The sequence below is a fragment of the Aptenodytes patagonicus genome, chromosome 13, assembly GCF_965638725.1.
Source record: "Aptenodytes patagonicus chromosome 13, bAptPat1.pri.cur, whole genome shotgun sequence".
NCBI lineage: Eukaryota > Metazoa > Chordata > Aves > Sphenisciformes > Spheniscidae > Aptenodytes > Aptenodytes patagonicus.
Window position 1 is genome coordinate 3,335,733 of NC_134961.1, and position 16,705 is coordinate 3,352,437.

At 41.3% G+C, this 16,705-nt stretch overlaps 1 protein-coding gene across 1 annotated transcript in view; it reads left to right on the forward strand.

The window, feature by feature from the left end:
- The window catches only part of LOC143166676 (protein cramped-like), a 61,006-nt gene extending 45,235 nt beyond the window's left edge, over positions 1-15,771 (forward strand). Inside the window, exons 8-17 of the mRNA XM_076351266.1 lie at positions 2,571-2,752; positions 3,417-3,491; positions 4,725-4,806; positions 5,521-5,625; positions 6,621-6,799; positions 7,373-7,453; positions 8,824-9,058; positions 9,342-9,506; positions 10,157-10,302; positions 12,367-15,771. Of these exons, the coding sequence (XP_076207381.1) occupies positions 2,571-2,752; positions 3,417-3,491; positions 4,725-4,806; positions 5,521-5,625; positions 6,621-6,799; positions 7,373-7,453; positions 8,824-9,058; positions 9,342-9,506; positions 10,157-10,302; positions 12,367-12,531 (1,415 nt within the window). The 3' untranslated portion in view covers positions 12,532-15,771. The remainder of the gene's footprint in view (positions 1-2,570; positions 2,753-3,416; positions 3,492-4,724; positions 4,807-5,520; positions 5,626-6,620; positions 6,800-7,372; positions 7,454-8,823; positions 9,059-9,341; positions 9,507-10,156; positions 10,303-12,366) is intronic.
- Positions 15,772-16,705: the final 934 nt, after the last annotated feature.

Below are 16,705 nucleotides of genomic sequence, written 5' to 3' on the forward strand. Positions count from 1 at the left end.
TAAATTGTTACATTTCAGTAAGATACACAGGCCTGAAGGACCTACCTTTTTAAATCAGACTTGCGAGTAGAATCAAGCTTACTTAGTTTGCAAAATTCATTTTTACGAGATTGTACTTTATGCTGCCCTAATGCCTTGAGAATCCTTTCTGAAGCCTTTTAAGTAACGGTAAGGATCATCCGCTGAGGATACCAGACAGAAACAGCAAGAAGATAACAATGCTTTGTATCTGATCTCTTAGAAACAGACACCTGTTCTGTTTACACAGAGCTTCGTTGATTCAAAACCAAATATAATTGTCCATGTTAGTCTTTGATTCGCATCACTGAATTACAAGTAGGGTTGTGCAGCACTATGGTTTAAGATACCATAATGAAACACATAGTCTTTAGTGCAAAGTCAGGACGTGAAAAATACAGACTATGTATTCCTGCTTTTGTACAGTACCAAAGGTAGGTTGACAGTTGGACTCGATGATCTTAGAGGTCTTTTCCAGCCTTAATGGTTCTATGATTCTATAGCCAAGTTGGCTTCAGCTGAGCTGTTTGGCTTGAACAGAGGAGCAGTAAAAGTGTGTTCAGTACAACATTCTACCTAGTTAATTAGTATAGCTTCTCAGCAGTTCTGCCTGGGGTAATGCACTCAGCTTGGGCCTCAGGTAATGGCATCCAGCACGTCACACACATACCCAAGCAAGTCTGATACCTTCACCCTAAGTTGTGTTGTTTTGGTAGACAAACTGAATGCCTTTTATCAGCCCTGATAAGGGTGTTCTGGATCTAAAATAGGATTGTTTGTGGTCTGCAACCTTTAGTATACAGTAATTATCAAGCTTCTTTGTATCCTCACATGCAGTGCTATTAAGTGACTGCAGTAATTTGGCTGTCAGAAAGCAAACGGCTAGGTTACTTTTGGTGATGAGCCTTCTAGGTGCCTTCCCTCATAGACTTTGGTCCTGAGTCCGTCTAGGTGCTAACTGCTTTTTGGTTTTCGTCTTCTGGGTTTTTTTTAATTGAAGATAAATTGATTTGGCCTTCTCAGTAGAAAATAAAGATTAGAAGATAGCCTGTGTCTACTCCAGAAGAACTGAAAGTGTTAGCAAACTGACAGTTCCACAAAAGCCACGCAGGTAGCTGGAGAGACAAAAGAGAGGATAAGAAGAATCATGCAAAGAGATTTAGAAAAAGTGAAGCAGCAGCTGTGATGCAACATCACCTGTAGTGCTTAAAATATCATTACGTAATTATAGTTGCATCCGTTTATTGCTTTTTTTAAAGATAATATCATGTGTATTATCTTTAACAATTCTCTCTAACTCCTGGTCAGGCAGGAGGCACAAATTTATATGTCTGCCTGGAATTGATTTTTAGATACATTGGCACACTAATTTTAACTAAGCTTTGGAAAAACAACCGAATCTAGAGCAGCAGGGTGGAGGGTGGCAATTTCATCTTTTAAATAGGAGGATAATAAAACCTGCAGGTTTATTAGGTAAATAAAGCTTCATGTTCTTCAGAACACTTCTTGAATACTGTTGCGTATACCCATCTCTGCCTTAGGGTGGCCCAAGCTTGTGCTGTACTGTATTCCTGCCTAGGGCAGCGGGCATGACTAGGGATCGTTGCCCACCTTGCTTCTTCCCCCTCTGGGTGAGTCAGGTGCCTGCTGCCTGCCAGCTGAGATCTCCAGCCCAGCAATAGAGGCTGGAGCACCGTGACAAGTATGAGTGCAATACGAGTGTGAAAATAGCCGTTACTCTCTGTTGTAATGAAACCCGATGTTTTATGCACAGCAAGCACTTCTGTGGAAGAGAGGCAGGTACGCCTCTTGGTCATCTCAGAATGACATACTGACAATACTGGTTTTCATCCTAGCTGGATGCCTGCAGAGTGGGCACAGCACTGTGGAATCCTACAGTATTTTTTAAAGTTCAATGTAAAGGAAGACGTTTTTTACTTGGACCAGATGCCGTTATTTCAATGTGCCAAATGTATTTCTAAGACAATCCATCTTTTGGAAGGTATTTTGGTAAATTGATCCCTGCTCTTTCTCTGTCACCAGAATCGCTTTATTGGGGTTGCACTTGGAATCACCACAGGGTGGTGGTGGGGAGCGTAAACAAAATATAAACATTGTAGAATGAGTCTGTGTTTGTATTACCTTCCCCTACAAAAGGAATGGTGGATATATAGTTTGTTTAGTGGGAAGGGCCTTCAAGTATTTCTACAGGCTGAATAGATAAACTGGTTAACATGGTCTGTGTGGGGCTTAAAACTGGCTGCTTAACTTCTAGTTTCTTTAGTAGCGTAAAATTGCATTTAACCCCCTTCTTCCAAGGATTTCAAAGCAAGTGAATGTTTGCAGTGTCCTTGTGAAGCAGGTAAATACTGTCAATTTGCAGGTGGGAAAACTGAAGTATCAAGAGTTTCATGATTTGAGTTCACAAGCAGATGGTGGCAGAGCCAGGATCCATTAAGTCCCAGCTCTCTGTATGATCCTCCAATTACTAAAGAGTTACTTTCTTTTTGTTTTCACTTTACTTCATTTAAATTGCTGTCAAAATCTTCTAGGTTTGAGAAACCTCCCTAGACCTCTCTTGGTGGCTGGTCCTTCAAGTTCTGGAAGCACTGATGCGGATGGTGGACTCTTTGCAGTTCCTACAACTCTCCCACCCAACAGCCGCCATGGGAAACTGTTCTTGCCTAGCAAAGAAGCAGAACTGACCTTCCGGCAGCACTTAGATACAATCAGTGTAAGTGAGATGACTGACTGAATGAAAAAAGTAGCATATTGTGCCTGAACCAGCTTCTAGTCGGTATTACAGGGGTTTTTTTGGTTCATCAGCAAGTATGGGCTTCCCTATGAAGCAGTGCTTCTAGTGATGCTCAAGCATAACATTTTATTAGCTGAGATTAGTCAGATTTTGACTATGTAACTCTGCTTTGAAGTGACATCACCTCTTCAGGCCTGAATCTGAATGCCATCACACAGCCTGATGAAACTGGTTCACTCTCTAATTAAGTTGCTCCAGCAAATATATTTGCCAGGTTTAGCAAAACTGATATCCTTCTTATCGTGCAGCTACTTTTAATACCTCATTGCTGTATTAAATTCAAATACTCGTTTTATTTTTATATATACAGTCTCACTAACAACTTCTGGCAAGCTGCAGTAGCTAAGAAGTGAAATGGCTTTTTTGGGAGAAAGCTTTATCTCCGTAAAACAAGAAGAAAAAAAACCATGCCTGGTGGAAAATTTTCCTACTCTAGCAGAAAGATTATTCTACTGTCTGAAACAAAACGCAGTATTTTAATAAATAGTTATAACTTTACTGAAAAACAGAGTCTGGGGGGTATAATTTATTCTGTGTCTGCATGCTTAAAATACTTTCTAATGCATTTCCTGCTCTTGTCCAGATGCAGTCGGACTTCTTCTTGCCAAAGCCGAGGAAGTTACGGAACAGGCACTTGCGGAAGCCATTAGTAGTACAGGTCAGACCAATTTGCAAAGTGTGAAATGCCTGTTTTGCTTCCTGAGTAGATATCAGTAAGGCTATACTGATTTGCACCTAACTGAAAAAACCCTGAACTTCCCTCGTACATCCGCTGGAAGAGTGAAGCTGAACATATGAAGGAACAAGCATTTTAGTCTATATTGTAGCCAGCCATGTTACATTCCCTATGTGAGGAATGTCAGCAACAGTAGTAGTCCAGTGCATGAGGTAGTTTGGAAAAAATAAAAAAGGCCCTCACCTGAAAGCAGGTTCTGCTGTTTGGGCCTGCTGGTACTGATGCACAGGCAGTGTGTTCACGTGGTATCCTGGTCTGTCATTGTTAGAGCTGTCAGTGCTAATGCAACAAGATCCCCCTTTAGGTATTTTTTCCTGCTTCCTACGCACTAATGGCTGTTAAACTGGGGTGGGTATAAACCTCTGTAGTGAAATAAAACATAACACTATTTAAAAGAACAATGATTTCTGGAACAAATGGGTCTTGCAAAGAGATGTATGGAAGAGGTAGCCTGTTGTCATGGAACTTTGGTGGTAGGCAGGCGTTAACCTCCCTTAGACTACTCTGATAACCCAGCAAAAAGGCACGTGCCACTGTGAAACTGCAGGTGGGGAACATACAAGAAATCTAAAACCAAAATAATGGAAACTTGTTTAGGGAAAACAAAGTTACCGAGTGTCAATATACCCTTTTGTCTCTTCTGCTCTGTATAAGAGTAGGAGACCTAGAAATCACATACATGCTGTTTTCTGGTACTGAGATTTTCTGGTCTATGCAATTCCATTTGTTTTAAGAGCTCCCAAGTACATACAGCTGCCTCATGAATTCACACTTGATTAATTGTAATGGAAGATCAGTTTGCACACAGGCTAGATCCCATCCTTAAGATCACTGCTGTAACTCTGTGGGAGATTTGAAAATTACCACAAGTATAATCAGAAAGGAATATAGTTCTAATTAGCATTTCTCTGAGAATTGTCCATGTGGAAATTTTCTCTTAGAGTAGTTTACAGAGAAAACACATGATTCCTGTCTGTAGCTTCTTTCTCAAGATTACACAGACCTTATTGCTGTGTCTGTTGCATGATAGTCACGCCGTGTAAATACTCTGCTTATTCTGGAAGGTATCATGAACTTCTGTGCCTTAAAAGATGAGCTTTACCCTCTGTTCTGTGTTTAAATATGTTCTGGTTTATTGTTGTTTCTCCCACATAGAGAACACTGCTCCCGAGGCCATCTGGAAATCCATCCCAGCATGTCTGTTCCTTTTCTATCTTATCCAACTCATCCATTACAGGTGAGTCTGCATGTCTTCTATCCCTTTTATGCTGCCATGAGATGGACTAGAAAGTGTCTCTTAAAACTGCATAAAGGAATAATTTCTAAAAAGAGGAAAACATCCTTTCAAAACCACAGAGTCCTTTACTAGTTGCTTGAGTCACTTCCTACAGGATGATGTGATTGTTCTCCATCATTGTTAAGCAAGTCATGATTATGATAGAAATTTTTTTCTTCCGTTTCCCAGTATTGAAAGCAGGGAAGAGTAAGGAGTTCTCTACAGGGAGACAAAATTTTGGAATAAATTACTTAGATAAGAATTTTTGTTCTGTAGGGTGTAATAATTTGTCTAGATTTTTTAATGGACTTTTCCTAGTACTGTTTAAATCTCATACACTATAATCAATGTACTGCCCATTTGCCCTTTTCTGCTAATACACTCTTGAGTACAATGGTAGCACAGGTGATCCCCCATCTCGGCTTAAATCTCAAAATCAACATGAGACAGCTTCAAGAACACAGCAACACTTGCTGTTGCATTTTTGTGATAAGGCACTGGTTAGCTTGCATTGGTATTTCAAGTCTGTTTCCACTCCGCTACTCGTCTCCACTACTTGCATTTCCGGAGCTCGCTACTGCTTGGAATTTGTTTGCTTCCACTGAACTGTGTTGTGCTCTGCTTTAAAGATGTTAGATTTCATTTGCTTGAGAGGTATTTAATCCTTCACCCTAGGGAGAGGTTCGTTTCGGCCAATCCAGTCCTCACTGACTAAAGCTGCTGTTTCTCGTCCGATTGTGCCCAAAGTTCTTCCAACACAGGCTACCAACCATCTGTCCAGTAAGTCACTTCTTAAACAGAATGAGTGTCACGGTCTGTTGTGATCTGTATGATGTTACGTTGTTGGTTTCTATTTCCTAGGTAAAATCATTAGTGCCTTTGGAAGTTAAAGAAAACAGCTGTGTTAATGACAACTTTACTTTCTATGACTTTGTGTGGCTGCAGAAAGGGAGCAGTCAGTGGTGGGACAGCCTTGAACTAGGTTCCTTCACTGTGTCTGACCTGCAGGCAAAGCAAGGGGTTAGAATTTGTGATGGTTTGTTGTCAGACCACTTTGAAAAGGGGTTGTGACATATTTGAAAGAAACTTGCAAACAGCTTATCTACTAACATGGGATTATGAATTCTACAAGAAAACAACATGCTGGTGTACTCCAAGCAAATACTGTCTTGCAACAAAAGAATGGGTCCCTTAATTAGAATGATTAGTGAGGTGAAAGCAATACCTGCCTCTGTTTTACTTAGAGGATTCTCTGTGATGGGAAGACAGTCAGATGTTTTAAGTGGATTTGAAAAGATCTGGGTGAGGTTGACCCTGCAACAACATAAGAATTTTTTATATTGAATCTAAATGGCTGCTAGAGGCAAGATAACAAAATAAGGCTGTGTTGTTTTTATAGCTCCTCTAGTAAACCGTATGAAATTTCTAGAAATTGCATAACCAAGTACTTAACCATTTGCAGGACAAAAAAGAAAAAAAAATAGAGGGAAAGGGCGGGGGGAGGGCTGGGATGTTCCTCTAAACTGTTTTGATATACCTGATAACATGTTGGAACAGGGCAGAAAAATTAAACATTTTAGCTGAAAGAAATGTTATACTTTGAAGAGGAACAACTGATACAGCTGATCAGATAATTACCATTTTTGCTTTTTGCATGTGTTTAAGTTTTGACTCTGGGCAACTTTTAAAAAATCACCTTTTAGATGAGTCACAACAAAGTAATTGCCTGAAGAAAAGGCTTGCAATGTGTTTTTTGCTTTTTTGTTTCACAAAAGGTGCTATCGACTTGGCAGCTAAAAGTGCTGGTATTATCCCTGGTAGCCCTGTGCCTGTCCTGGATGCAGATGGTTTGTCGGGTGTATCTCCACTGTCACCAGATGGAGTGACCACGGTGGTAACAGGGCAGGAGTCAACAGTAGTGCATCAGAATGGAGGCTCCATCACCACTGTAGAGGTCAGTCTCTTGAGCATGCTTTTTAAAGTAGTTCAGTGTCTCGCTCTTTCATTGTGTAAAAAAGCTGTATTATTAATGACTGCTTCAGCGAGCTTTCTCCTGGAGCTTGCTGTTAAACACTTTTATCATGGCAAACCCAATCTATGTTGTATAGTGCGTATTTCAGGGTTGAGGGATCAGATCATCATCACATTGAACAGATTTCCATCCTATAGAACAGCTTTCAGCTGTGAGACTGTTGAAGTTGGCCATCCAGAAATCTGGGCTTGAAAAGAAACAGTAGCATTTCAACAGACAGTAATTCAGGAGGGAATTTGGGGCAAAACATGGACTTTTAGGGATGTATTTGGAATGGAAGCTGTGATTTCTCCTTGCAGTTTCTTTCATTGAGACCCAAGATACATGTTGGTCCGTGTCATTTTCTCAGGGAGTCGATGGACGATTTTGAAAGGCACGATATGTAAAAGGAGTATGCATAAACGGTGATAGGCACTTGTCTCTTACCTCCCCAGCTCTATTTGCAGCATTTTGTGTAAATGTTTGTCACTCACATGATTTCTGTTGTGCTTCTAGGGCTCGGGCCCTGGGTGTCGGGTTCCATTCATCAGCCTACCAACACGGCATGAGCAGGAGGCAGTTCCTGATGGCTTCCAGGTAGAGTATGTGTTGAAAGAACAGTTGTATGAAATAGGTAATGTTCTGAAAACACCACTGGTATTACTAGTTAAAACCCCTTGTTCCCAGGTAATTGTACGCCATTGGTACTGTTTTGTGAGAATTGAAATCTCTAGCATCTGAAGAAATTTAAAGAAAGGGATTTAGGAAAGCTGCTTGAAGTTATGTGGGTACCATTCTCTAAAAAAGCAAAGCGAAGCTGACAGTCTCTGACCTCTGAAGGACAAACAGGTTTTACGTATTTCTTGATACAGTGGAGGAGTTTATAATTGCTGTGCTATATCGTACGTGTGTATTTTAGACTTCATAAAGAAAGATTTCAGCAATTGGCAGTCCCGCTGCTTGTATGTTGCTAAAGAAGGAATATTAAGACTAAAAGCGTGATTGTAATGCCAGCATCCTCTTCAGAGAATCACTTTTCTTTATGCTGGATCCAATAAGACATAGATACTTAAAAAGTAACTGTGGCAGCACCTAAGTTGTAAGTGTCATCATCCTACCCCAACTTCCTTCTCCAGCGGGATCCAGGACCTTGCGTTAGATACTCAAGCCTCAGAATACAGGCTTTTCTTTTTTCCAGTGGAGGCACTTTCCACCCTTCTGTGACAGGTACATGTGAAAAAGGTCAAATTAATTTGATTGGAGAGCATAAAGGAGGAGAAGAATTTTTTTTTTTTTTTTTTTTAATAGCACAGATGTTAGGACATGGACCTACTAGGCATTCGTTTGTGGTAACGGGGCCTTAGGTTCTGGTTCTTGCTCTCAGGACAGCTTTGTATATACTACATCAGAAAAAAACCACAAACAGTTCTATGATGAGGTATTAATAATGAGACTCCTCAAAAAAGATCAGTTGAGTTTTGGGAAGTCTGGCTGTAAAGAGGAGTGAGTTAGCAGTTTAAAATATTTATATACCCTTCAAGCAGTTACAGGTTTTTTGCCTATACAAAGGCAAATTAATACTTAATTCTTAAGAACTGTCTTGTAGGTTCATCAAAATCATGTTAATTTTATTATTATGCTTGTTTCTGTTACGTAGGCTGTATTAAATATTCTTTGGAATGTTACAGACCCGTATTTTTTCAGATGATTTGGCAGGATATGGGCTGAAGCATATTTGTTTATGCTTACAGATATTTTTTGTGGAAAAAAAAACCAAACAAATTTATTATATAAATAATATATTCCTAAAATTTCAGGAATATTAGCTGCTGGATTATTAGTCGTCTTTTTTTTTTTCCTTAAAGTCTGATCTTAATCTGATGCTTAGGAGCTAAGCTGTTGCTTTTCAGACGGATTTCCAAGTCCTTCATAAATTTATGAACAATTAACTCTGTTTCTTGTAACAGGGCGCATCAGTCCTTTCTCTGTCAGAACTGTCCAAGACTCCCCTCCAAAATGGTCTTTCCACCCCTCCGCTTCCCTCATCAGAGGCTTCCAGTACCCGGCTCTCTCCTCCCAATGTTTCTGCTCTCTTGGATATTTCGCTGCCTGGACCACCTGAAGATGTGCTTTCTCAAGGGGAACCTGCCACTCAAATCAGTGATTCTATCATTGAAATAGCTATCAGCTCTGGTCAATACAGTAAGTCTGAGCTTGGCTAAAATCTTCCCATTAACTTAAAAAAAAATCCCTGTCATCTTACATGTCAGCAGAAACTTTTCCAGGAAGCAGTTCTTGGGTTTTTTGGGTTTTTTTTAATATCTGTTGGAAATAAAATTATGTGCCTAGCCTTTATTTTCTAGCATATATAGGTGGTTTTTTGTTGGTTGTTGGGTTTTTTTCCCCTTTCTAAACATAAATTGGTGTAGTGTCCTGTAGCTTTACCGCATTGACTGAATCAGTGATTCCTGACATTGGCTTACAGGTGAAGGTGTTTCTCTCTCTCCTGCAAAGCTGAACGGCAGTGACAGCTCCAAAAGTCTTCCATCCCCATCCAGTAGTCCTCAACAGAACTGGATTGCCTCTCCCAGCCATGATCCCCAGTGGTACCCCAATGACTCCACAGACTCGTCTCTCAGCAGCTTGTTTTGTAAGTGTCAGTATGCAGAGAACTGCAACAAAAAAGCTCTTCCCTTTCAAAAAAAAAAAAAAAAAAAAAAGCACTGTTTATTACAAGTGAATCCTTTGGAAAATCATAAACCCAGTAGGACATTTGTAGAATTCTTCCCTTACTTCTTGCTTTCATTTCAACAGTGCTGCCTTCAGACCGTTTTCCTTCTCTTTACAAGTCTGTTCCTGAAAAGATCCTATTGCTAGATTGGGGCCCTTACCTTGGGACAAATAATTCCTTGGCAGTTCTTTGTAGTCTGTTTGGAGCCTGACTCATCAGATAGGTTGAGACATTTTGGCTGTTCTGCCAAAATGAAAAGATGCCCTTGGCTCTGCTGTTGGAAAAATAGACTCCGTTCTGTGCTTGGTGAGCATAATCCCAAAGACGTGAGATCACTGGGTTTGTTTGGGCTTTGGTTGGTGGTTTTTTTTAATTAGTATTTAATGGGGCCAGTGTAATGAGTCTCTGTACTGTTAGCAGCGTGCTGATGGTGTTCACGCTGGTAAGACATAATTTTTAAGCGATAAATAGATATCTGTCCTCCATTTTCAATTTCCTTGTCCTTCTCTTTATCCTCCCAATTGCAAACATTCAGTGCAGTGACTTACTGATGTGCCTGTTCTTTATAGCAAGTTTCATCTCCCCTGAGAAGGGACGAAAAATGTTGCCAACTCCTGTTGGGACTGCCAGTGGCACCTCCTTACTGGGACCCAGCCTTCTGGATGGAAACTCACGGGACTCTTTTGTGTCACGGTCTCTGGCAGATGTAGCAGAGGTATGTCATCAAATTACATCCAGCTGTCTGCTTCCTTTTTTAGAGCAGTGTTATTGTATATTGTCCGTCATACCTTCCTGAGATACTTAAGGCAAAGATGCTTTGACATCTGCACTTTAGCTTAGTAAAACAGGGTTACAGTCTTAACAGAAAGATGTAAAATGACTTGAGGGTATACTGCACCAGAGCTGGTGCAGGAAGCTGTTGGGAGCACCTTCGACCCAGGTTCTTTTTGCTGGGGGAGGTCGTGTTTACCTTGTTGGACATATCTTTGTTTCGACAGAGTTGTAATCCTTCTGTTTTGTGTGTCCTGCTTTGTAGAGCAGGAATTGAAAATACCAAAGATGAGAGAAAGGTTAATACTGATGCAGCTACAGTACAGTCGGAGGACTGGTAGAAAAAATACATAGGTCCAGAAGGAAGAAGCAGGAAATGGCTAATACTGAGTTACCTGAGAGAACGGCAGGTCCTTATGCTGCTGAGTTATTTTCTCTGTTGGTAGAATTATCCTTCTGTTTTGAAACCTTTTGGAGGGGTAGAGTGAAGACTAGCATTTACTAAGGCTTTGACACGCTTGAGGACAGAGCTCCCTTTCAGAGGGACAGAGACAGACTGGAGGAATGAGCTGCCAGGAAAATTACGGAATTCAGCAAGGACAAATGCAAAGTCCTGCCCGTGGGAAGGAATAACCCCGACAGCACTATAGGCTGGAGACTGACTGTTTAGGACGCAGCTCTGCTGAGAAGTACCTGGGCATCTTGACAGACGGCAAGCTGAACATGAGCCAGGATGTTCTGTGGCAGCTAAGACGACCAACAGTGTCGCGGGCTGTTTCAGCAGGAGAATACCTAGTAGGCTGAACAACGTGGCGATTATCCCACTCTACTCAACAGCTGTGAGACCACGTCTAGAATATTGTGACCAGTTTTGAGCACCCAATACAGGAAAGGCATAGATAAACTGGAGCAAGTTCAGCAGAGGGCCACCAAGATGATTAGGGGGCTGAAGCACCCGTCTGTGAGGAAAGGCTGATGGTACTGGGCTTGTTCAACCTGGAGGAGGCGTCGGGGCAGGAGGGACCTAACTGCCTGCCAGTACTTGCAGGGTGGTCATCACAAAGATGTAGCCAGGCCCTTCACAGAGTGGTGATGCATGGTGGGAGGAATCAGAGCAAAAGCTGAACTGAGAAAGGTTCTGACTACATATAAAGAAAAACTTTTTCACCCTGAGGACAGTCAGGCAGGGGAACAGGTTGCCTAGAGACGTTGTGCAGCGTCTGTCTTCAGAGCTTTTTACGACTAACATGGATAAAGCCCTGAGTAAGCTGGTCCGTCCTCCTAGGTGAACCTGCTTTGAGCAGGAGGTTGAACTAGAGACCTCTTCAGCTCCCTTCCAATCTTAATTGTCCTACAGTTTACAGTCGTTGACTCAGTGTAACATCATGTACATTGTAACTTTGTGGGGGCTTGCCCTGATGGAAGGAAAACATCATTCCTCCGTTGCCCTTTGGATTTGAGTAAGGAGGTTCTGTACAGACCTTGTAACCAGAAGCTGCAGCAAGCTCATGCTGTTTTAATGTGCCCTTGGCAGCTTCAGACTCCACACACAGCTCCACTTCCTGGCAGAAATAAGATTCTGCTTACTAGGTGGTGAGAATCTGTCAAGGCGTGTGTTAATTAAAGGATTATATCATAATTTATTTGTGTGGATTTGAAGTGACGTTGCAGCCCTTGATCTTACAAACTGCCTTCAGAAGAAAATGGGATATGGCACCATTTTAGGCACGCCACATGAAATTCCACCTGAACACAAGAAAACTTTTTTAATGTGAGGGTGGTCAAACACTGAAACAAGTTGACCAGAGAGGTTGTGGAATCTCCATTCGTGGAGATAACTCAACACCTGGCTGGACAAGGTCCAGGGCAACCTGTCCTAGCTGACCCTACTTGAGCAGGCTGGTTGGACAAAAGGATCTCAAGGTGTCCCTTCCAACCTCAACAGTTCTGTGGTTCTGTGAAATTTCCACTGACATGTAGTTCTTCTCTTCTCTCTTCTCTTTTCTAGGTGGTGGATTCCCAGCTGGCTTGCATGATGAATGAGAACAGCATAGATTACATATCTCGTTTTAATGACCTTGCCCAGGAACTGTCAATACCTGAGCCAACCCGCAGGGAAATTCTGTTTGATGGAGGAGGAGGTGGTCCCCCAATTGGGGATCTCTCACAGTGAGTGTATGAGACCAGCAGGCTGGTGTAGACTGTTCAGCTAAAGTTGGAGCTTGCAGCGCTGGATCATGGCAAGGGCAGGTTGCAGAGAAGCAGCTGAGGCTCAGTTGTCCCTGTCTTGTGCCCTTCTTTCTAAAAGATAAGCATTGTCTTCAAAGGTCTGAAGAAGTACTTGCAAGTCCTGGAATGTGCAATATACTTGGAACAACGAAACATGGCGTAGTATTACAGGAAATGGTGTGTCCCCTGCATCAGCGATGTAAGATGGCAGGTTTATGGGACAGTCCTGGACTTGTACTTTGGAATGGCCTAAGCAAGAAGCTTAAGCAGGGAAGGGTATTGCCAGAAGCTCCCCTACGCGAATTATTTTTTGCGTAGTAATCAAAATGCCATGATTTGGGATCCACATTGAAGTTTTGGAGGATGAAGGGTGGGGGTGGGTATGGGAACCATTTTGCATCTTGACATGTCCTAGTTGGCACTCTTTTTATCAACCAGTCAAACTGAAGTTTCTTGCACTCTCTTCAAAGGCGCTGCAACTCTACGATGCTTCGTTTTTATAGACCATTCTGTTTCTTTGGCTATGTTTTGTTGTTTGACCATTCCAGCAGGGGCACGTACCTGTTTTCTTGTTTTGTAGGGGAGCTCTGATTCACCCTACTCCCAGTATTGCATGGATCCTTGGGGAGTTTCCTCTATTTTTAAACCCCATCACGTGTCACAGTCATCATCATCCTGACTGCACTCATATTCTCCACCTTTGAGATTCTTCATCGCATTGCACAGTTCACCCCATGAGTGGGAGAGTGCTTTGTTTGCTTTCCCTGAAGAACGGTTGCTTTTTAAGTCAGGAGACACTGCAAAAGAGCTTACTGGAGTCATTATGAAAGCTTTGTCATAATTAGTCTTGGCTTTGCTGGAAACCTGTATATATTGCCATCTTTCTTCACAAAAACTGAGGATTTACCTGGGAGAGGAAATAGGAAAGAATATTGTCATGTATAGAAACAAATAATATGTGAATGCTAAAGTTGTTAAGATCTGTTTTGTGTCATGAAGAGGAGAGGTGTCAAGCCCTAGCTTAAGCCCTTAGTCCTTCCTTATTTCCTCCTTGTTCTGTGAATTCCAGGTGCTCTGTAGTACCTCAGGGCATCATTTTTCATTATAGTCACTCCCAGGCACTAGTGGATCTGGTACTCCATCTACTAAATCCCTATGCATTTAATGTTAGTGTTCCAATATTTGAAAGACCCAGATCCTGATACCAGCGGGTTCAAAGGAATAGAAAGTTACTTTCTCTACAGCTGGTTGTCCGTCGATTCTACCTTTATAACTCAGGAGACTTTTCCTATTTCCTTTCCTGCTGGTCACGAGGGAGAATACCTTTATTGTGCCCCTTTTTTTAAGCACTTGTCTGCTTCTCCAGTAAGAGGATGTCCCTTGGCCGTTTTAAGTAGCTCTGAACTTATCCAAGGGACTAGTCCTATATAAACCTCAACTTTATATTATTAATAAATAAACAAAACTTCTCCATCTCTTAGGCTATTATCAGGGGTTCATTTTCCCAACTTGCACTATACTTGGTGGATGTAGTTCTACCTGCCTTTAGCTACTTTTACAAGGCATTTGACTGGGAGTTTCTTCTTGTAACCTTGCTCACGATGCACTGATTGGATTTGCTGTTTTCCCAGTCACTTTACCCTGCTTTCTGCAGATTTTTTTTTAACCGCTATGTAGTTTGCCTTATGCTTTCTGTCGTTAAGAGAAAAATGTAACACGTTTTCTGATGCACCTTTTGTGTGGCCCAGAGCAACCTTCCTGATTTCACTCAAAAAGTAGTGAGATTTGGATGACATTCCAAGACCCCACGTATCAGGTTGCTACATTCTCCTCCGACGTAGGAACCATACGGATGTGTAAAAACAGCGTTAGTACAATTAGATGGTCCCAACAGGGAGGCAAACCTGTATTACTAGCAAGAAAACAATCATGACTAGAAGAATGGAGAATTTAATACCTGTGGGCTAACTTTGTATTCTGACTGCATGTCATGTGGGATATTAAGTCCTTCTGTCATTATTCCTCTTTCATTATTCTTACAGAGCCTTGTTTGACAATTCTGATGCAATTATCAGGAAATCATGTAAACCTAGAATACAAAAAGTTGAAGGCTGTCAGAAACATGAAGCTGAGGAGTGTATCGTTCTCAGCATTCATCCTTGGTATGGAGAGGATACCCATTAATCTCAAGAGTCATTCCCTCTAAAACTTTTAAGTTTCACTTAGAGTTGAGCTGTATTTTGGTTCGGCCTTTCCCAGCTTGTTTCCTCTTGGTTTTGGCTTCTTAACGTTAGTAATGCTGATTATCCTATATGCTGTACCTCCAAAAATCCTTCGGACTTGCAGGACAAAAGTAGAGGGCTCCTACTGTACCTGTGGATTATAGGACATGCAGGAGGAGATGTTGATACATTCTAATCAAGTACTGTATTAAAAAAAAAAATCTGAACTCTCATTCTTAAACTTCTGAATATTGAAAGACCAGCCTGATGGTCTACAGTGTATTTACGTAGCTTGACAAGCATTTCCTCTGTATCGATGCTGGTAGCGGAGTGGATGTGACGCTGGTTTTGACTCTTGGGTTGCCTAGAATAAGTGCCAGTGTTGCTGCGCCTATATGGCAGAGCACTTCATCGATGAAGATCTGTGAAGACTTTCTGCCGCCTGATACGGGGAGCTGTCAAGCTGCCCTTTCTCAGCCCATTCAGTTGCCATAGGGGAATAATAGAATTGCAGAATGAAGTCAGCACAGTGGCTATTTTTAACGATGCCATGAGATCAGAAAACGTTAATATCCTGAACCTTTGCAAGTAGACTTGGACTGCCAAGTCATAACAAAAGTGGAAATGACAGAGGTCAGTTCAGCACTCAGAATTTTGTGGTTAGAAATGTGTTTGGCATCAGCCTCTTAAAAGTTGTTATTATGAAACAGAATTTGGTTTCAGAAATGTCATGCTTTGCAAACTGCAGTTTAATAATAAAGCCCTTTCAGGACAAGTAAGTCTTATCAGGGAAAAACGTGAAAATAACGTAGGTCATTGCGGTAATTTTGAATTGATGCAGAATTTGTTATCCTTATTATGTGAAAGGTCACTTAAACCCACCTCTGATTCCACCAGTTCTAGATTTCAGGTGGATGTGCTTTACAATACTAATCATCATCAGTTTGTGCCTAAGACTGCTAAGTGAAAAATCGGGGTGGGGTGGGTGGGTGTAGGAGGTGTGTGGGGGTATGTATATACACACACACTATATATATATATGTACACACACACATATATATGTATGCTTGTGTGTGTGTGTATATATATATTTTTTGTAGAACACAAAACTCTTTCAATTTTAATTATTTCAGCTTCCCCAACAGAAGTAACAAAATCCGTATGTGTAACAATGTCAGCCTATCCTAAGCAAACATTCCAGCAAGTTATACTGAAATGCACGCAGGATTGTTTTTGAGGTAAACAGGACTTCGTTAGCTTAATAGCTTCTTGGGGCACTGTAAGGTGGTTGGAGAGGACAAATGGACACTAACAACCTCCAGTTCTAGTATTAATTGCTCTAGGCTTTCCCCGTGTTGGATTAGTGACTATATATAATAAGGAAGTTCTGAGTAGCTCAGCAAGGTGAATGGCAGAAAATTCAGTCTTTGTTGCCATCATAGTCTGGGTGAAAAGCAGTACTGCATCCTAAGAGTTCGATCTACCCATGTGTGCGCTAACTGGGTTTTCTGCTGGGTGTTGCATCCTGATTACCCACACAATTCATTTATCCTTTATCACTAAATCTACTAAGCATAGGAATACTAATTGGTTTTAATATGGCATTGTTAAGCCTTTTCTTGACACCCCTCTTTGTATTTCTAAATGGAATTAAATGGCTTGGATCAAATCTAATCTATAAAGACATCTCATTTACTGACTCCGCAGATCCCAGAGTGGAAATTACGTTGCATTTTGGTTTTTACACTCAGACTTTGGATGCATTTATAAGGAAAGTACTGCACTTTTTTTTAACCTTTTCAAACCTTTGAATCTCTTAATTTCACAGCAAGTTGTAAATGTTAACTAAGTGAAACCTTGGCAAGCACTACGGCAATAAGTTATCATTAATTACTG